This window comes from Sesamum indicum, linkage group LG8, assembly GCF_000512975.1.
Source record: "Sesamum indicum cultivar Zhongzhi No. 13 linkage group LG8, S_indicum_v1.0, whole genome shotgun sequence".
NCBI lineage: Eukaryota > Viridiplantae > Streptophyta > Magnoliopsida > Lamiales > Pedaliaceae > Sesamum > Sesamum indicum.
In genome coordinates this window covers 262,970-280,900 of record NC_026152.1, presented here as the reverse complement: position 1 = coordinate 280,900, position 17,931 = coordinate 262,970, and the positions used below count along the sequence as shown (strand labels likewise).

General features: G+C 39.2%; 4 protein-coding genes across 11 annotated transcripts; 2 read left to right on the top strand and 2 right to left on the bottom strand.

Moving 5' to 3' along the window:
- On the bottom strand, nucleotides 826-6,914 carry LOC105167264 (homeobox-leucine zipper protein ATHB-14). The gene is made up of 18 exons (XM_011086905.2): nucleotides 6,697-6,914; nucleotides 5,356-5,515; nucleotides 5,097-5,209; nucleotides 4,897-4,987; nucleotides 4,716-4,811; nucleotides 4,518-4,631; nucleotides 4,341-4,424; nucleotides 4,025-4,180; nucleotides 3,871-3,945; nucleotides 3,668-3,774; nucleotides 3,294-3,483; nucleotides 2,859-3,047; nucleotides 2,680-2,760; nucleotides 2,452-2,586; nucleotides 1,887-2,212; nucleotides 1,547-1,658; nucleotides 1,301-1,450; nucleotides 826-1,190 (listed from the first exon to the last, which is right to left on the bottom strand). Exons 1-18 carry the CDS (start codon nucleotides 6,912-6,914, stop codon nucleotides 1,044-1,046), a joined length of 2,544 nt encoding a protein of 847 aa, XP_011085207.1. The 3' UTR covers nucleotides 826-1,043.
- Nucleotides 9,209-10,972, top strand: LOC105167262 (50S ribosomal protein L20-like). 3 transcript variants are annotated; one of them, XR_848242.2, is made up of 4 exons: nucleotides 9,209-9,533; nucleotides 10,108-10,255; nucleotides 10,375-10,477; nucleotides 10,551-10,972. XR_848242.2 is itself a non-coding variant. In XM_020695646.1 (3 exons), the coding sequence occupies exons 1-3, from the start codon at nucleotides 9,348-9,350 to the stop codon at nucleotides 10,392-10,394; spliced, it is 354 nt and encodes a 117-aa protein (XP_020551305.1). In that variant the 5' UTR covers nucleotides 9,209-9,347; the 3' UTR covers nucleotides 10,395-10,666. The 3 variants fall into 3 exon arrangements, 2 of the variants coding, with proteins under 2 accessions (XP_020551305.1, XP_011085205.1); XM_020695646.1 differs by having other exon boundaries at nucleotides 10,375-10,666; XM_011086903.2 differs by having other exon boundaries at nucleotides 9,211-9,533; nucleotides 10,108-10,666.
- On the bottom strand, nucleotides 10,485-13,725 carry LOC105167263 (nuclear transcription factor Y subunit A-7). 6 transcript variants are annotated; one of them, XM_020695644.1, is made up of 6 exons: nucleotides 13,338-13,701; nucleotides 13,118-13,168; nucleotides 12,715-12,845; nucleotides 12,192-12,293; nucleotides 11,949-12,113; nucleotides 10,485-10,615 (listed from the first exon to the last, which is right to left on the bottom strand). In XM_020695644.1, exons 1-6 carry the CDS (start codon nucleotides 13,489-13,491, stop codon nucleotides 10,523-10,525), a joined length of 696 nt encoding a protein of 231 aa, XP_020551303.1. In that variant the 5' UTR covers nucleotides 13,492-13,701; the 3' UTR covers nucleotides 10,485-10,522. The 6 variants fall into 6 exon arrangements, with proteins under 6 accessions (XP_020551303.1, XP_020551304.1, XP_020551300.1 ...); XM_020695645.1 differs by lacking the exon at nucleotides 10,485-10,615 and adding an exon at nucleotides 10,989-11,360 and having other exon boundaries at nucleotides 13,629-13,725; XM_020695641.1 differs by lacking the exon at nucleotides 10,485-10,615 and adding an exon at nucleotides 10,989-11,360 and having other exon boundaries at nucleotides 11,949-12,101; nucleotides 13,338-13,696.
- On the top strand, nucleotides 14,529-17,778 carry LOC105167261 (ferredoxin--NADP reductase, root-type isozyme, chloroplastic). Its single transcript, XM_011086902.2, has 5 exons — nucleotides 14,529-14,762; nucleotides 14,843-14,899; nucleotides 15,710-16,042; nucleotides 16,508-16,727; nucleotides 16,930-17,778. The coding sequence occupies exons 1-5, from the start codon at nucleotides 14,691-14,693 to the stop codon at nucleotides 17,427-17,429; spliced, it is 1,182 nt and encodes a 393-aa protein (XP_011085204.1). The 5' UTR covers nucleotides 14,529-14,690; the 3' UTR covers nucleotides 17,430-17,778.

Here is a 17,931-nt window from a genome sequence, read left to right as displayed (position 1 = left end):
AAGAAACCACAGAACACAGTGCATGCAGGAACTGAAGAGTAGGTCAAAAGGGATCATCCTCATCATCATCGTATATAAACATTTATGCTAATGAATCTCTAGCCCGCTCCTCTACACAACAGATCTTTTCTCTCTCCTTTCTACTAATCTATGTCTAGGGCACATAAACTGCCAAAAAAACCAGAAAAAGAAAAGAAAAGAAGGACAAGAAATCCCCAACAGGAAGGGTCTCAATTATTGCATTGGAAAACCCAACAAGATTCTAAGCAAAACTTTTAAAAATGCATTGAAAGAAGAACAGCATGAAAAGAGGTTTCAAGCGCACGCGGCGTCTGAACCAACATTAAAGAAGCAGCCACAACACTCCACAGACGCAAAAAGTTGACAGCACTTCCCTTTCTCTCACTCACACGCGGGGGCATTTATTTAATTTCTCACTTCTCACATAAATTATACACAACAGAGAGAGAGAGATAGAGAGAGAGAGATTTATTACTATGGGCATGTGCACTTCTTGTGGTGGTGCAGGAGAAACCGACCAAAGGGAAGAGCACTGTGAAGGTATCCTCTGTTTATCAGAGGGCAGACAACACAGCAACAGTAATGGCTTCAGGACACACAGAGAGTGCATTGGTTTAATGCGGTCAGGCCCTCTGCACTCTGTCCCGTCGCTTTGACCTTTGACTCTGAACCCTCACAGCCATTACATCATACATTTAATATCTGCTTTTCCAAAGTGATACATATACATATAGCAGCCTTAAAATCAAAATTCAAGAATCCAATTGGCGACAGCACAAAATGGAGAACAGAAGCACAGATAGATGCTGCTGCAGATTTGAGGTTCACATACCAGAATCGAACACAAATATATCACTTAAAGATTCAGATGTGGAGACAAATTACATAAACAGGATGCTTTGATTCATAGAGTTGTTACATAGTAGGCATCTCATAATTAAGGTTCAAAATAGCGTACAATAAAGTTAAGATCCTGGCCTGCAACTAGTGCAACAGTCGGATGACTAGTTACTTCTATTTTGTTACACAAAAGACCAGTTCATAAACATGAAAGCCAGGCAGTGATTGGAGTCTTCGTCGTTGAGAACCTTCCATGCAACAGCTTGTTCATAAGAGACCGGCCGGCCCATGCTCGAAACACACACTCCTGCGGGCAAATAGGCGAAGCCCTGTAATCAATGAAATGATAGTCAAAAAATTTATTTCCATATCTCCTTGTCAAAACAGCAATGAACCCTTCTCAGCAATATTGCTTTTATCTAAAGAATCTTAGGGTTACCTGCTGCATGATCTTGGAAAACTCAGAAAGGAGAATTTTACGACCCGCTTCATCTAGGATCTTCTCAAGCATTATATCCTGAAGGGCCACCAGAGTCGTTTCCATCATGTCGAGGCCTGCTTGGTTTGCAAATGTAAAAACTGCTGATGCCTGAAATAAATATAAGGAGATCTATCAGTCTGCGTCGCCTCTCGAAGGCGTCAATGATCCAGAATAGGAACACACTAAAATAAGGGAGTCACTAACATTCGTCTTGATGGAGCAGCACATAATAGCATCAGCATGGTGCCAAAGTTGTTTCAGAACTGCATCACCGCCTTGTGAATCAGCTCGAAGGAGCTCTCCCCCAGTGTGCGCCCTGGAAGATGAGAATTTGAATGATTGAGACAGTATAATGCGGACTATTTTCTCAGTAGTCGACATGATGGATAAATTGTTGCCAGGTTTTGAGGGATGTAATATTATCACAGCAATTCAAACATGCATAAGTTATATCCAACTCATGGTTGGGGCTGGGCTGTACCAAAGATGAGTTTCCATTTATTTTCATGGGAAGTATGAGTTTGAAAGAATACAGAATCAATACCTATAGCTCCTGCAAATCCAACGTGCCAATGTCACAGCCTCAGGAGAACCTGGAAGTGGCTTAGGTACCATGTGGGAGCTAAGTCGAGATGGTGCAATTGCCATTGCAACTCTTTGGACTGAGGCCACTATACTACGTACATATTGACGGGCCATAGCAGCTACACTGTCTTGATAGTGATTTTCAAAAGTGAACTGGAAAGCAATGGTCAAAACAGACCTAAGATTCTGATTACTTGTATCGACTTCACCAGGTGGACGACCTCCACTGTGTCTGACCTCAAGAGCGGAAGCCAAGTCCAATGTCCGAGTTGCTGCTGGCTCATCCTGCATCCCATAACCAGCAGTGTTTAACAAGCAAATATTTTGAATTATATGTGAAACACCAGTCCCAGAAAGGGGAAAATAGCAGGATCCTAAGCTGGAAACTTTTAAGGGAACACAAAATAGAGTGGCCTGAAGAACTTTCGCAAGCATGCATCAAGAATTCGTGTTGCTTGGAGATCTCCTAGTGATCATCAAACATTCTGCATATGCAAATTGAATTTTAAGAAGTGTCACCCAACTGATTTAGGATCCAAAGGTATAACACGGAATCCGGAAGGGAGCATATGAGCATCATCACCAAATGATTCATCTATAGGGGCAAAGACGAGCTGGGCACAGGCACCAGTATTTGTTTCATCAACCCCACTGCATAGCTGCAATATTACATTAAAGAAAATCAACATCATACCATTGACATAAAGCACACAGAAAATAACTACTATGAATCTGAACAGTAATGCCCAAACCTGTAACAAGTACATATCTCTAGACAAAGCTATATCCTCCGGAGAGAAGGCATGACCCTCCAAACGAACAACCTCCAGGAACTAAATTTAGCATATCATGTTGCAATTAAAACAGAGAAGCAAAGCAGCAAATGTAGACTTTGATACAATGATGAGGCTACTATTAATAAATAACTAACCTCCTCATGTTCCACAGTCTGTGCAAGAGGTAAAGTAACATGACTACTCGGAATCGCACCAGGCTTTGCACAAGGGACTGCATAAGGACTAGCTTTAAGAGAAGCAGCAGAGTAAACATCAACACCATAATCAGCCCACTCCGAGCGATGCTCCCTCAGAAAACGAACAAGCAGAGCGGGGGGCACATTCTGTACCATATAGGGACACAATAACAAATGCTACCAAATTATGCAAACAGTTAATCAAAATCACAAAGTGGAGCAGAAAAAAAAAATCTCCCTTTACTTTTTTTGATGAGAGAGTGCAGAAAGAGACCTTTTCTTTTCTTTGTTTCATGCGAGATCAGGAAGACCACGCAATTTAGATTTAGGATGGTCAAAAACTCATTAATAAAATGTATATTTCAATTTTGTAAATAATTAACCAAAACCAACCTGGAGCAACATTGATGCCCGTGCGCAGAGGACTCCCCCAAAAGTTGGGAGCATGCATAAAGTGTTAAACTGTGAACCAAGAAATTTGCTGGGGGACAAGTTTATGGCAATTGTAACATCTTCCCCCCCATCGCTGCCCATTATAGACCAACCATCATCGGTAAATCCATTGACAGCATCATTAAAACCCCTAAGAGTCATTCACCAAATATACAAAAAATCAGAAATATATATGGATATTACGGTAACTATTAAATATTGTAATCCATAGGAAGGTCATGAGAAAGCGATCTAACTAGTTATTAATATTATTATTATTGTTTTAATTTTCTGTCGTTATATCTGCATTCTGTTCACAAGCTAAGCTCTCTCACCTGCACAATCTTTGACTCAATGTTCTAAGAACGGCAGGTTCGCGACCACCAGTGCACTGGATCTCTCCATTAGTCTCCTGAGCAATTTGCCTAATGTGCCGCAAGGCCTGAATGGAACATACATAGAGCAGTAAGTTGCTCATGAGTCATGAGGAAACAAACATATGCAGAAACATAACAAGCTTAAAGGATAAAGTTCTCACAGCCATAGTCATCTTCTGTGCAAGGATTTTGGAGGATTCATAAAGTGGCCTTAAAACTTCAGGAACACTCCACGCCTGAAACAAGTTAAGAGTGAACTTACAGGGCAGAAGCCGGAAAAATAAAGCCCAAACACATAGATAGATAACTCCTTACATCCAAATCAATGTGATCAACAATATGGATGATTGAGCCCCCACCCTCGCAAGGGCGTATAAGGTAACCACTGGGCAGCATTTCAGCTCTCACAAAGCAAGCAGCAGGAGGTCCATTTGGACCACCTGTGGAAGATGTTAATGACCTTTCACAAATCTGCAATAAAATCCAATGGTAAAGAAAGGTGATGCAACAGGATAAGAATAGGAATTAAAAGTCTGTTGACAACTGCAATAATGATCTGCTTTAAACAGTACCAATGAAGTTCATCAAACACTTTAAAACAAAGTAAAGAAACTGTATATGACTAGCTCACCACAAGACTGCCATCTTCCAAACTGGTAGTGTATCTCAGAGTCCAAAAGTCGCGAGCCGCTGCTAAAGTTGTCGGTGCATAAGTCTAAGGCAGAAATATAGAGCATGAGTTGGAAGGTCTTGGTATGAGCATGATACAAGGCCAAGTATATTTCAGCAGTTCACAGAGATAACAAACCTGCATATAAATGAGCTCTATCGTCCCCCCATTTCCTGTAGGGATTATGCTAGCTACATCAAGGCAACGGCAGTCACGGTACCAAGAAGGACGATCTTTGAGAATTTCAGCAACCTGCAAATGATATAATTTCAAAGCTGAAGTGCTAGAAAAGGAAGATTCTCCAGACATCAGATGAAAATGTGCAATAAAAATCACCTTCATGGGTTCAAGACTCACGAGGCCGCAGGCTCGTGCTGCTACTCCGCTACTATTACGGGAAACAGCAATGATGCCAATAGAATCTGGACCAGGCTAAACGCATAGAAAAATAACACATTAGAACCAGAAACCACATTGGTCAAAAAAGAAAATGGAAAATGGCGTTCAAAAAATTAACCTTCATCCCAATCATCTGAACCCAGTTGACAGCAGTTCCAGTAGCCTTTCCAAGGAACTCTGCCAGGGTCTCCTCAGCTATTGCGAGAAGACTAAGACATCATAAAAGGAGACAAATAAACAAATGGATAAACTTGGTTTGGCCAGCAGCCTAAAGAGCAATGTTAAGGTCAAAATTAAAGGTGATATAAGGTCAATTACCCAGCTGGGCTATTAGCATCCCTCTGAGGACGCTGAAGTGTTGGGTTTAGCTGTTGTTTTTGACCACTTACTACCACAGACTCACAGCTGGTATCAGTGGTTGTTGTGCTAACCTGTTTTAATACACAACGATAGATTCAGGTGTAAACAGAACAAGAAATGCCAAGAAAGTAGACATCAGATTCCATTACAAGAGATGGCATGATACTAGAGAAAGTTAAAGCTATAGGGCAGTGATCAGCAGTACAATTGAACTTACAGTGTGCAGCTGTTGACGCATGCAACCATTGTCATAAACCAAATGTGAGACCTGCTTCTGTAGGCGATCATTCTCTTCCATCAGCAGCTTGTTCATAGCCGAAAGCTTTCTGTTAACAGTCTGGAGACGAGATGCTTCCTTCCTCTGCTTTTCGCGGCATCTACAAATACAAAATGGAGTACTATATTATTGACAGTATAATGTCAAGGAAACTGCTGAGGTTTAAGGCAAAACAGACAGCCATAAGCGACAATTATGACATGGTAAATTCAGTCAACCAGATCAAAAACTTAAAATCATGAAAGGGAAAGAAATGTGAGATTTCAAACAGTAACTGTTCGCATTGTTCAAGTTCTGATTATTAGAGATGACGAATATCCAACGGCACACCGATTAGACCGTACATATAGCCTATAGGAGGAAATAGCAGAAACAAGAAAACAAGCAAAAAAGTTACCTGATAAGCAGCAAGAATACTTGGCAAAATATTTTTATCAAATAAAGAAAAAGAATTCTTTCAGAGAGACATGATAGAGGGCATTGTCCACAAGACATTTTTAAGAAGCTACAAAAGTGAACCATAAAACATCCAAATAGATTTCTTTATTTTGAACGTTAAAGAAGAAACTAAGCCGATGTCCATTTTCTCTAAAATATTTCGATGAAGATCTACAAGTAGGATGATCAGCCATGAAACTATCAACCGAGAGATTTCATGAGCGAACGACTGGCGACGAGGTATAAGAGAGATAACAAAGAATCTCAACCAAAAAAGATTGTGTAAAATATATCAAGAATTTTTACGAATCACACGTCTTCCTCCGAGTGCACATATATCAAGAAGCGATGAGAAATAATAGTCAAACACATAATAGGTTCCCCTAGTTTTTCTCCTAGTACAGATTCCAAGATCAAAATATAAGAAGGGTTCTGTTTCTCTCACATGGTCTAACATAAAGCACAAATGAGCGGATTGCACAAGCAAATGAAGTACAGAAAAGAGGACGAACACAAAGGAGGAGATAAACATAAAATACTTTTGGTTCAGAACTGGTCCTCCAGAGAAATAGAACTGATTGATTGAAAGAAAAGCAAAGAACTCAAACACATCAACAGAGCATACAACCAAAAAGAGACAGACCAACATGCACCGAATTCTTACCAAAAACACTCAAGAAGACTACAAACAGGACAAAAAAGGAAAAAAAAACATTGATGCGAAAAGCACTATAGAGCTCCTGAAAGAACTCATCTTTTCAAGTAAGAAAGGAGAAGCAGAAGTGCCTAAAACCCAAAATCCATCTGACCAAAAACTGCAGACCACCTTTCATACATATATACCTGCGGTTCTGGAACCAGACTTTGATTTGTTTAGGTTCAATGTTAGAAAGAATGGGACACTCCCGAATGAGCTGTTGCCTCCTCAAAGAACTAGGCTTCGGGCATTCTGCGTAAACCCTCTCCAGCGCCTCCACTTGCTCCGGTGTGTATCTCACATACTTGCTAGCATCCATTTGCTGCTGCTTGCTGTTGCTCTCTCTGTGCATACAAAGGGCCATTCTACTAAAGCAGCAAAACCCCCAAACTTAACGGAAATCTTTAGCAGAGTTTATTTCTTGGAAGAAAATAGTGGCTTTGGCGGTTGCATGAACAGGCAGGCTCTCTTCTCACAGAGAGCCTCCTCTCTCACTCATCAAGACTGAGTTTTTTTTTTAACTGAAAAGGATTTTTGTTTTTTCACAAGAGAAGAGTAGAGCAGATTGCGAGAAGTGGAGGAGAGAGAGAGGTATGTAGGAGATGGAAAAAGAATGAAAAGAGGTTCCCTGGTCTTTATCTTAGACACCAATCTCGAGGATTTCAGAGAAAGTGAAATGTAGAGAGAGAGAGAAGGATAGTACCGTATATACTTACTTGCATACCTACGGAAACACACAGAGCAGCAAGAGAGGATATGAAGTTACAAAACCAACCCACAGAAAAGGAAACAGCTCATAAACAAAACAGCTTTTTTTTCTTCCGTTTTATCAATTCAAACACTAGCTTTATAAGCATCATACTATTTCTATATGCATTTATGAGAAATCGGAAAAGAAAAGCTTTTTCTGCAAAGAAAGAAAGCTGTAATTGAAATATACAGAACAGTGAAACGATTGATGAGAGTAAATGGGAAGTATGGACGGCTTTATTGGAAGCAGAAGACTGGCAGGGAATTTTTTACTTTTCAGGCGAAACGGAGCTTATAGCTGTTAACCCAGTAGCTTCCACTCTTGGGCCAAAAACGAAAAGGAAATTTTCTCAATTACCTAAATCCACAATTTTCTCACTCATCTGTCACAGTATAATCATTCATGGTTTCTTTTCTTGATTTTTCTAGTGTTTTTTTAAAGAGAGAGAGAGAGAGAGACTATGGATGTGGAACTTGTGTATAAGCATGCGTGCATGTATGCGGTATGCACCTATAGATCATGTCCAGGCAATGACACATGTAAGGAAGGCATGATGACAGAAAATCACATGTAGATACACTTCAGTATACGGCGATTGTAGAGAACTGTGGTTATAACTTATACCTATAGTCGAACTGAGAACAAAACAAGTCAGGGATATGAGGTGTGGTGTGTTCCGCTGTTGGGATCTTTAATGCAGCGGCGGGAGGGGTGAGATTGCACCGGATACCCGATAATCATAGAATCTTGAAATGGGTAGTGGGCGGTTTGTCAAATGGGTCCGTGGAAATTGGATTTCAAAGTAGGGTCCATTTTACGGACTTGGAAATAATGTGTTGGGGCCCAGACCCACATGGTTTTACCCACCAAGAACTGAAACAGTGGTAAGCGGCTAAGCGCTGCTTTTTGTGCCGGAAGTAAAAATAAAAATAAAGGTGGTGTTTTTGTTTGAAGTTGATTTTGAGTTTGAAATCACAACTCCAGTGAGGTGATTACTACTAATAAGCATGGCTTAATCTATATATCCTGCAAACAATTCGTTTATGACACAGGAAAGGTGCATATATCTATCTATCTATGATGCATCCCTTCACTCGGAAGAATGCTATCAAATTGACTTGCGTGATTTTTCACTACGTTGACATTTCATAAAAAGGTTTCACGCAAAGTAAATCCCTGCATTATATAAAGTGTCGCTGTGTGTGTGTGTGAGAGAGAGAGAGAGAGAGAGATTTGATTAGAGCAGAAGAGAGAAGAGTGGATGCCGTAGAGAGTGATGATTTGGTGTTGGCTTGTCTGCGTAGGTAGACATGATCATGATGCTGAAACCCTTCCCCCATTCTGTGTGTGTGTATATATAACGCTGGGTAGCTACTATACTTACGCATATCTTTTGTGTGCTTTTGGGTACGTATCTTTCTTCTTCTTTAGCTTTGTTTGAAGGAAATGAGTGATGGTTTGGGGAGGTGGACCGCCGATTAGATTTTCTGTTATAAATCTTATTTTATTTAATATAAAAAGAAAATTATACACATTGAATGGGTTGGAAGATGAAAAATAAAATTTGCAAAAAAACATCCTATCCGGTGGGCTGGAAAAGTTAGGCCCGCAAAGGGGACAGGTCCAGCAAAACAGCTCCATTGCCTTATTTTACAAAACAAATTAAAGAAAAGTGGAAGTCATTTTACAGTATAAAGAGCCGGGCCAGGGCCCCTTTAACTATCTCAGTGTGTGTGAGTTGACTAGTTGAGCTTACTTCAAGAATGAAGCCCCACCATGTCCATGCATGATTCACCCTTTTCTTTTGCTTTCTCATTCATTCTTAAATTTGTTCGACCTTTTGTCACTTTCATAAAAGAGAATAAGCCCATAAGAAGAAGTCCATTGGCTGAGCCCGTTAACCAAATTGGGAACTCAAACTCACAAGCCTTGATACGTTCCAAGGAACCCATCCCTGCGGCATCTAACTAAGATCGGCACCAAGTCTAAAGCTAAACCCTTAAGATTTCTGTACCGGAGGGAGAAGGAGAAGAATTCTTGGTCAAGATGAACAAGAAGGAGGTGTTGAAGTTGGCTAAGGGTTTTAGGGGAAGGGCGAAGAATTGTATAAGGATTGCAAGGGAGAGAGTGGAGAAAGCGCTTCAGTACTCTTACAGAGACCGCCGCAACAAGAAGCGGGATATGCGTTCCCTTTGGATCCAGCGTATCAACGCGGGCACTCGCTACCATGGAGTCCGTCGCTCTCTCTATTTTTCTTTCTCATTATTTTTTCCATTGTATCTTAAATTATTTGCCTGTGTTGTTTTCTCATTTCATTTTTCTTGATTGATTCCTTTCTTACGCTGAAAACTATGAGCTTGTTATTCATTGTTGTGGTTTTTCTTCATTTATCTGGAATTATGGGTTGTGTTATGTGAGTGAATTTGGAATAGGTTGTTTGTCAAGGTTGAATTTTTAGCTTGTCTGTTTATGTGGGTAGGGCAGATAAGGCATCTTTTTGGCCTGGATAGATATGGGTTTTGAGGGAAGTCAATGAAATTTGGAACTAATGATATGGTGAGTATATGAATCGTGAATTAACAGAATGAAATGGTTGTTTCCTGTGGCCTCTGGAGTTAGGGTTGTAGATGACTTGCAATGAATTTGTTGATGACATGTTATGATGCTAGAAACAAAGCGATGCCTCGTAGAAGTTGGTTTTCGCATTCAAATCAATTATTCCAGTTAGGCCTGTTATTGTATGTTTGAGGTTGATGCTTAAGCAGAAGAGACTGATACTTTCTTGTAATACTCATTTGCCTGATAGGTGAAATATGGAAATTTCATGCACGGACTAACGAAGAAGAACATTCAGTTGAACAGGAAAGTTCTATCTGAATTATCTATGCACGAGCCATACAGCTTCAAAGCCTTGGTAGACATATCACGCAATGCCTTTCCTGGAAACAAGACGGGTATACCTCCAAAAAAGGAGGGACTAGCTATTCTTGTCTGAATGTCTATTTTAGCTGTGACATAGATCCATTGCTTGTCTCGTCTCTTTGTTATGCTGTTTTATCAAATGTAATTGCAGAGGACAGCAAAAAGATTTGACATTTGCTGATGGGTTCTGACAAATTTGAAGCATGAATTGCTGGGGAGGGAAGGGATTACATTTGGAAGACCGCCGTCACATTGTATGTGCGTCTTTATACACTTCTCTGTAGCTAATTCGCAGCTGTTCAATGATTTTCTGTATTTGCTGCAAAGCACATATACTGCAGGACCATGTAATTTTCTGTAGGATGAAGCTTGTGGGTCATGTCGCTTCCTTCCTGCAAAGCACACCGCAAATGATGGTATTATGCAGCAATTGGCGGTCTTAATATTATTTTCTGTTAGTATGCGAGGTCATGCTACACCTTTAGAAACTTGAGTTCTGAGGCTACAGCACGCACCAGCCCCACAAAAAGCTTTGAATGCTTCAAACAAAAGTGAAATCCACATATTTCTCATGTCAAGGCTGCACACGCTACCAGGATATCAACACTTGAGGATACGGCAAACATGTTTCATACAACGGCTATCTTCCCAATAATGGATTCAAGTCATGCAATGTATTGCCCCACAACTTGTTCTGGATTCCTAAAACTTGCCAAAGTAAAATTCAAAAAGGTGGTGTATTAAATCAACGGCAACCCCAAGGTAGGAGCTAATGTTACACTTCATTGAGAACATGGATGACTAACAGATCAATTTCAAAATTCGTCATTTGTGGAACCCCTACAGTTCCCTACAGAAAACTGTAACTAGATGTACACATTCAGAACCAAAACTTGAGTCCTACTGACCACAAAATCAGTGCAGTCCTTTTATGAAGACTTGCATTTATGAACATGTTCAGGAGGCACTTTAGGAAGAGCCGGGATCATCATTATTTTAGTTCTGGTTAAAGTTGGCCTGTGATTTATCACTCGATTCCACGTCTTTCTGCTGGTTCTCATTCTTCTTTTGGAACCGACCTCCCATTCCTCTAGCTCTTTTCATTGCATGCAAATGCCGAGATTCATGCAAGTATGGCTGCAAAAGTTATCAAGTGCAGAATTCTCATATATAAATTTGGCAATAAAGAATCATGATTAAGCTAGTTAATCAACTACAGGTTTCTGATGTTGAGTTCCCTTTTCCCTTATTTCAAAAACATTAAGAAGATTCTCGACCATAACTACAAGGTGTTTGAGGGCAAAAGGGTTATGGTATCTTCTTCTTGGTGAGAGGAAAGCTGGACGTATTTTGTACACAACCTGAAGCATCAAAAAAGTGTAATGAGCCATGGAAAGGTCTAGCATTTTTATCCTTTGACCTCTGTTGAGTGCCAGAATGAGATTTAGGAGAACAGGTCAGTACGATTGATTGGGCTCTTACGTTATCTTACTGCATGGCATCCCTAGAACCAATCATAACTTGAAAACACAACAAATACTCCAAAGCATGAGTTCTTCATTGCTAATTGCATTCTTTCTGCTAGAGGTGAAGAATGTGTTGGACTAAATAAACGGGATTTGACTTGCCATTAGATATTAACCCAGAGCAATTTGAATGAGGCAAGCAACAAAAACCCCAACAAAACGGCCCAGCTAAGATCCACAAGCAATGTCTATTTAATACCTTTCGAGGTTTAGCAAGTTTATGTTCTGACCCTGCCTTTGCACGTGATTGACGTCGCCGCAAGATGCCATGATATTGTTTTGCATTGACAAAGACAGGCTCCTCAACTGAGTCAGAAGGCAAAGGGAGACCAGCCTGCTGGATTCCCATTAACTGAAGGTTAACCTAAGTCAATGAAGTGTTATATTTAAAACATTCATAACCTCTGGGAAATTCCAGTTAAAAGTACTAGCAGAAAAATACCATAGGCCGAGGGGCATAAGGTTGCGAAGGATAAGGGTGTGTGTCACAGGGAGCAAATATACTTCTATAGTAAGGATCTGGATAAGGGTAAGCAGTTTGTGCCTGCATCACGCAAGATATCAGGTGCCTTGCGAGAATATGGAAACAAGTAACTAATGACCTTACCATGCCAGCTCAATCTCAGAAGGGCAACTAATACAGTTCTTGAAATTGAATGGCAACTTAATTCATTTATTCTTACACAGATGACCCAACCAGCACCATACATAATTCATTCTTATTTAATAATGAAAAGGGTTTTAGTTTCCAAAAGAATCTGTAGGGGGACTGTTGAGAAAAAATGCCAGGATTTTTTTATGCAATAACAATGCAGTAGGCGTGTATAATTAAAGGAAGAAACTTAGAAACAGAGGACACTGCAAACAAAATTATAACCTGGATTCTTTTCAGTTCAGCACGGTATGTAGGTGGTAAAAAGTGAAACTGATAAGTAAAAGATCGGGAGTTCAAAAAATAACAGTACATTTCCAAGTCCAAGTTGAGAAGACGCCACATAGTGCATCATTGGCAAAGCAATACCAGGATGAGACATCCCATATGATGGAGAGGCAGGGAGGTCTCTGCCCTTGTGTTGCTCATCAGTCTCGCTGTTATCTGACAACCGTTCATTTATTAACTAATCAAGACTAACACAAAGGACAACACGGGAAATATAAGCATAAGGAATAAACAATACAAAACAAGTGTTGGAACTGTATTTACAAAAAACGTAGGTGCATCTGAGAGTATGTGCATAGCCTTTGATTTTCTCTTTTCAAATTACCGTCTCAAACTCTGTTATATTCACATTCGTTTATTTGAGGTGCAGTAAAAAGAAACAAGAGAAATACTTTGCAGACGCATATGGAAGTCGTTAATGAAATTACCAGAGAGGCTATGAACAGAGGATGTCATAATGCTCCTCAATGCACTCAAACCTGATAATGCAGAAACCGGAATTTCATTTACAAGGATAGTGCCTCGGCAAGCAGGAAATTAACCTTTAGACTCACATAACAACAGAAAACAAAAAACAACATCCAAGCATACAAATTGGTTTTCTAAGAATTTAGAAGAAACAGTTAGCTCCGTCGGAATTTCAATTACATGAAATCAGATTGATTTTGCCCAGGAAAGAGCAATAAAGTAGGCGAATTGGATCAGCTTGATTTTTGGCAGAAAGAGCAAAAGAATTCAACGGAAATTTGCATCTATAAGTTTCCATTAAAATGTCCACAATAAATTCATCCAAACAGAACATTAAAAAGTAACGTTCGGAAAACAGGAACGAATTAATGAAACTTATTAGATTCACATAATATCATGTGAAAAAGGGGGGGAAATTTTCGAGAATTAGGGATCATGGAATTGATGAATTAGAGGGGTAAGGATTGTTACTAGTCTGTTGGGTGCGCCGAGCGCAGAGTTGAAAGCGTGGTTGGGAGAGATGAAAAGGTGGGCAGGTGTGTAAGTGAGAATATTCATTAATTAATAATAAATCAAAGTGCGGGGGCTGAAGTCAAGCTCAAGGTGAAGGGAATTGGATGGATCTGAATCTGACGCCCTCAATGGTGGTCCAGGGACCAGGTGTAATGTTGCTGTGGGTGTTTGGACCTACCCAACCCAAAGCTGTCCATACTTTTTGGGCTTTTCATATCATTTGGGCTTCTTCGTTTTGAAGTGGGCCAGTCCATGACCAAATGGACCCTCTCATCAAAAGTCAAAACAACACAAATCCATATTTTTAGACTTCACTTTCAATCTACACCATTATATTAATATTATCATTTTCTACCAACATTATTATTATATGCATACTTTATTTAATTATAATGTAGGACTCATCTTTACACCCCTAGTAACAACCTTAAAAAAAGTTTTTAAATATCACTTTAATAACATAAACATTCCTAAATCTGCATGCTATATATTCGAGTCATTCACAATAACTTGTTCAATCAAAATTAAATCATTTAAAACATACCAATGCTATTATTTATGCACTTTCCGTATAGTAGATATAATTTTAGCTATATCCCAACCAACCTTCTAACTTAAGACATATATATATTTATATATTATAATTCTGATATTATTTTCAACAAGTTTATAGTTGTTAAATCTATATTGAGACTTAACAGACCTCCAACATCTAACATAAATCCATTATTTTTTATATCAAATCAAGAAAAGTCTAAGTAAACAAACATTATTTTGTAAAAATAATAAAATAAAATTGGGCAACACAAATAGTAGTAGTAGTTGGAAAAGAGAGACGGAGTAGTAGTTGCTAGTGGAAAACCCGAAGAAATGGCACAGAAACAGAGGGGGGTACAGGTAAGGTCTGCACCACCCAAGACCCAAAATCTGTCCTTTGCCACTGCCCAAAGGCTCTCTCACCCCCCACCAGCTTACTTTCACTAATAATTTAGTATAAGACTCCTCAACTCACAAGCTCAGATGCCCCTCTTCATTTCTTCTTATTCTTCCAGTATTACCCAATCAATCATGGCTCATTCCGCCATCACTCAGGTAAACTTCAACCCTTAAACTCTTGGGTTTTTCTGTTATTTTCCGTTTCTGTGATTTTTATCGCCTTTTTTCTTTCGCAGGTCCCAGTTGCTGTCTCTATCAACGCTGATACATCTCTCCCTAAATCCGTGTTTAAGGTTCATCATCCTGGCCCTTTTACTTCTCATGTCAAGATTCGTGTTCTTTTATAATCTGATGTGGTGATCTGATGTTAATCACAGTATTTGGTTCTTTCCTATCATGTCTGCTTAGATGGTCCTGGAATTCTTTTGTCGTTATTGAACTCAATTTTGAATTTTGTCCCATTTAACTTTGTTCAATGAAACAATTGGGAATATGTATTATTTACTGACTCTAAAAATTAGCTTACGAGTTCATGTATTCTTCTTTTTTTTAATTACTTTTCGATGCATTTCTTGTTAGTTTGTAATACAATGTACATCGGCAACGTGGTACCTTCTCCTACAAAGCTCGTAAAGAGGCATACGAGATATACCTGGCTGTTTTTGGATTCTAATATCACATTGCTTTCACGGGCCAGGAACAGGGATCTAATTGTTGGCCAGGTCTAGTAGGAGTTTTTGTGCTTAAACCTGTACATTTGGTTTCTGATAAGTCAAGATCACCTTGTTTGGTGATTCCTGTCAGTTGAATAACCTTATGGTATTGTTCGTGGGGTTTAACATTTTGGTAATCACTTTTATGTGTATGTCGCCGATTATTCTCTCCTTTTTTTTTCTCTTTAATTATCTGCCTCTCAATTGTACTTTTAAGATGTGTCAATAGGAGCTTTTGTAGGTATGTGGATTACATTGGGTTCTCAATAGTTGCTTTAACTATTATCTTTACAAGTTATTACGGTTTTTGAATATCAGGGGTCAATGTTGATAACTATATTTTTAAGGTCTCATGGTTCTTAATAATTATTGAGTCTCATTGTATTGCAGAGCAATAATGTGTCATTCCATGACAAATCATGGAGTTCTCGCTTATCTTTGGACTTTAAAATTGCAATCTCACGGACAAGGGGTCGACCTGTGGTTTGCATGTCAGTGCAACAGGCCAGCCAACCTAAGGTTGCAGTTTCACCTTTAAGCTTAGAAGATGCAAAAGACCCACCACTGCATTTGTACAAGAACAAGGAACCTTATACAGGAACTATAGTTTCTGTAGAAAGGCTTGTTGGTCCGAAAGCTCCTGGAGAGACATGTCACATTGTCATCGATCATGGTGGCAATGTTCCCTACTGGGAAGGACAAAGTTATGGAATCATTCCTCCTGTATGTTCTCTAAATCCTTTTCTGCTTCTAATAGAGTTTATGTTCGGTACACGTAACTTTTTCAACCATTCCTTTGTGGCAACTCTTGTTATAATTCTAGAACATCAAAAGCCTGGTATTTTTATTTGAATTTCTTTGCTGAGTTTTGTGCTGGTGGAGGTGGCTTTTAGGGTGCTGCTGAGATACATTGTGCTTGGAGATGTCATATTTTTGGCTAATAATTCAATTTAATTTCGACAAGTAAACAAATGCTGATTGGAAAAGAAAGGGATGGCAGCTTGGAGAAAATATTAGTCATCTGATATGCAAAATGAATTGAAGATACATTAAATTATTATTCTCTGTAATCTTTTCTGTAGTTCCTGTCTATGAACTGGTTTTGTTCTCATGATGTAAACTAAATATATTAATTTGCAGTACCTTCACCGACTCAGTTTATTGATATTTTTCTGTGTCTTCACTAAGGGCGAGAATCCTAAAAAGCCTGGTAATCCGCACAATGTTCGACTGTATTCTATAGCATCTACTAGGTATGGCGACTTGTTTGATGGCAAGACAGCAAGTTTATGTGTTCGACGTGCTGTCTATTACGATCCTGAGACCGGAAAAGAAGACCCTTCAAAAAAAGGAGTATGCAGCAACTTTTTATGTGATTCAAAGCCTGGTGACAAGGTCCAGATCACAGGTAAGACCATGAGTTAAGATGACACCTCAAGATGTTAATATATGTTACTTTGAGCTATGAAAAATACGTTATATGCAAATTACTTTCAAAATCCATGTTTGTTTGTCATACTCAGGAGAAGAAAAAAAAAAAATCTCCCAGAATTTGTTTGGAAAATTAATTTTACAGGACCCTTCTTATAATCTTGTGCAATTTTTTTCAGGTCCTTCTGGTAAGATAATGCTTCTGCCTGAAGATGACCCAAATGCCACCCACATTATGATTGCCACAGGCACTGGCGTGGCTCCTTTTAGAGGCTATCTTCGACGTATGTTCATGGAGAATGTTCCCACATTCAAGTTTGGTGGCCTCGCTTGGCTTTTCCTTGGGGTCGCTAACAGTGACAGTCTTCTATATGACGACGAATTCTCCAAGTATCTCCGAGACTATCCAGACAATTTCAGATATGACCGAGCTCTTAGCAGAGAACAAAAGAACAGAAATGGAGGCAAGATGTATGTCCAGGACAAAATCGAAGAGTACAGTGATGAAATTTTCAAGCTTTTGGATAACGGGGCACACATTTACTTCTGTGGGCTCAAGGGGATGATGCCGGGCATACAAGATACATTGAAGAGGGTGGCCGAGCAGAGAGGAGAAAGCTGGGATGAGAAGCTCTCACAACTGAAGAAGAAGAAACAATGGCATGTTGAAGTCTATTGAGAACCGCTTTATTGAAACCTCTTCCGTAGTTAATTCAGCATTCTTCTTCTTGTATTGGCAACCTGAAGTTGAACTCCACAAGTGCTTTATATATTCTTGATGATGAAGATGGCATGAACGAAATTAAAAGAACCCATGGATGTTGTGTGAAGACCTTTCTGCTCTACGATTCTTTGTGTATGTGCGTGTGAACATGTTTCAGTAGTTGTCTTGGTTCTGCCAATGAAAATGCACTTGGCTTTTTATAGTTAGACTAGTTTTTGTATTTGTAATATGATGCAGCAGGTAGTTTCTGATCAGTTATTGGATATGAGCTCCTGAATAAATTATTATCACATGTCTTGGCCAATTATAGTATTGATAATTAATATAATTCTGCAAAACATATGAGTCTGACTTGCAGCATATCATAAATAAGATGCTCAAATTTCAACATTTTTTTCTTATTTGAAAACAAAGTAATTTACATCGTTTCCCCTTTCAGTATTAGCATGACTAGGTC

Coding starts and splice junctions, on each gene's coding strand:
- LOC105167264 (XM_011086905.2), bottom strand. CDS start 6,914: ATGGCCCTTTGTATGCACAGAGAGAGCAACAGCAAGCAGCAGCAAATG. Junction 4,812..4,896: donor TTCAGATGATTGGGATGAAG/GTTAATTTTTTG, acceptor CTATGCGTTTAG/CCTGGTCCAGATTCTATTGG. Junction 2,213..2,451: donor TACCTTTGGATCCTAAATCA/GTTGGGTGACAC, acceptor TATGGGATGCAG/GATGAGCCAGCAGCAACTCG.
- LOC105167262 (XM_011086903.2), top strand. CDS start 9,348: ATGAACAAGAAGGAGGTGTTGAAGTTGGCTAAGGGTTTTAGGGGAAGG. Junction 9,534..10,107: donor CGGGCACTCGCTACCATGGA/GTCCGTCGCTCT, acceptor TTTGCCTGATAG/GTGAAATATGGAAATTTCAT.
- LOC105167263 (XM_020695640.1), bottom strand. CDS start 13,491: ATGTTCTGTTTGGATGAATTTATTGTGGACATTTTAATGGAAACTTAT. Junction 13,169..13,337: donor CAAAATCAATCTGATTTCAT/GTAATTGAAATT, acceptor CTGCATTATCAG/GTTTGAGTGCATTGAGGAGC. Junction 12,114..12,191: donor CTTATGCCCCTCGGCCTATG/GTATTTTTCTGC, acceptor TCATTGACTTAG/GTTAACCTTCAGTTAATGGG.
- LOC105167261 (XM_011086902.2), top strand. CDS start 14,691: ATGCCCCTCTTCATTTCTTCTTATTCTTCCAGTATTACCCAATCAATC. Junction 14,763..14,842: donor CTCATTCCGCCATCACTCAG/GTAAACTTCAAC, acceptor TTTCTTTCGCAG/GTCCCAGTTGCTGTCTCTAT. Junction 16,043..16,507: donor GTTATGGAATCATTCCTCCT/GTATGTTCTCTA, acceptor GTCTTCACTAAG/GGCGAGAATCCTAAAAAGCC.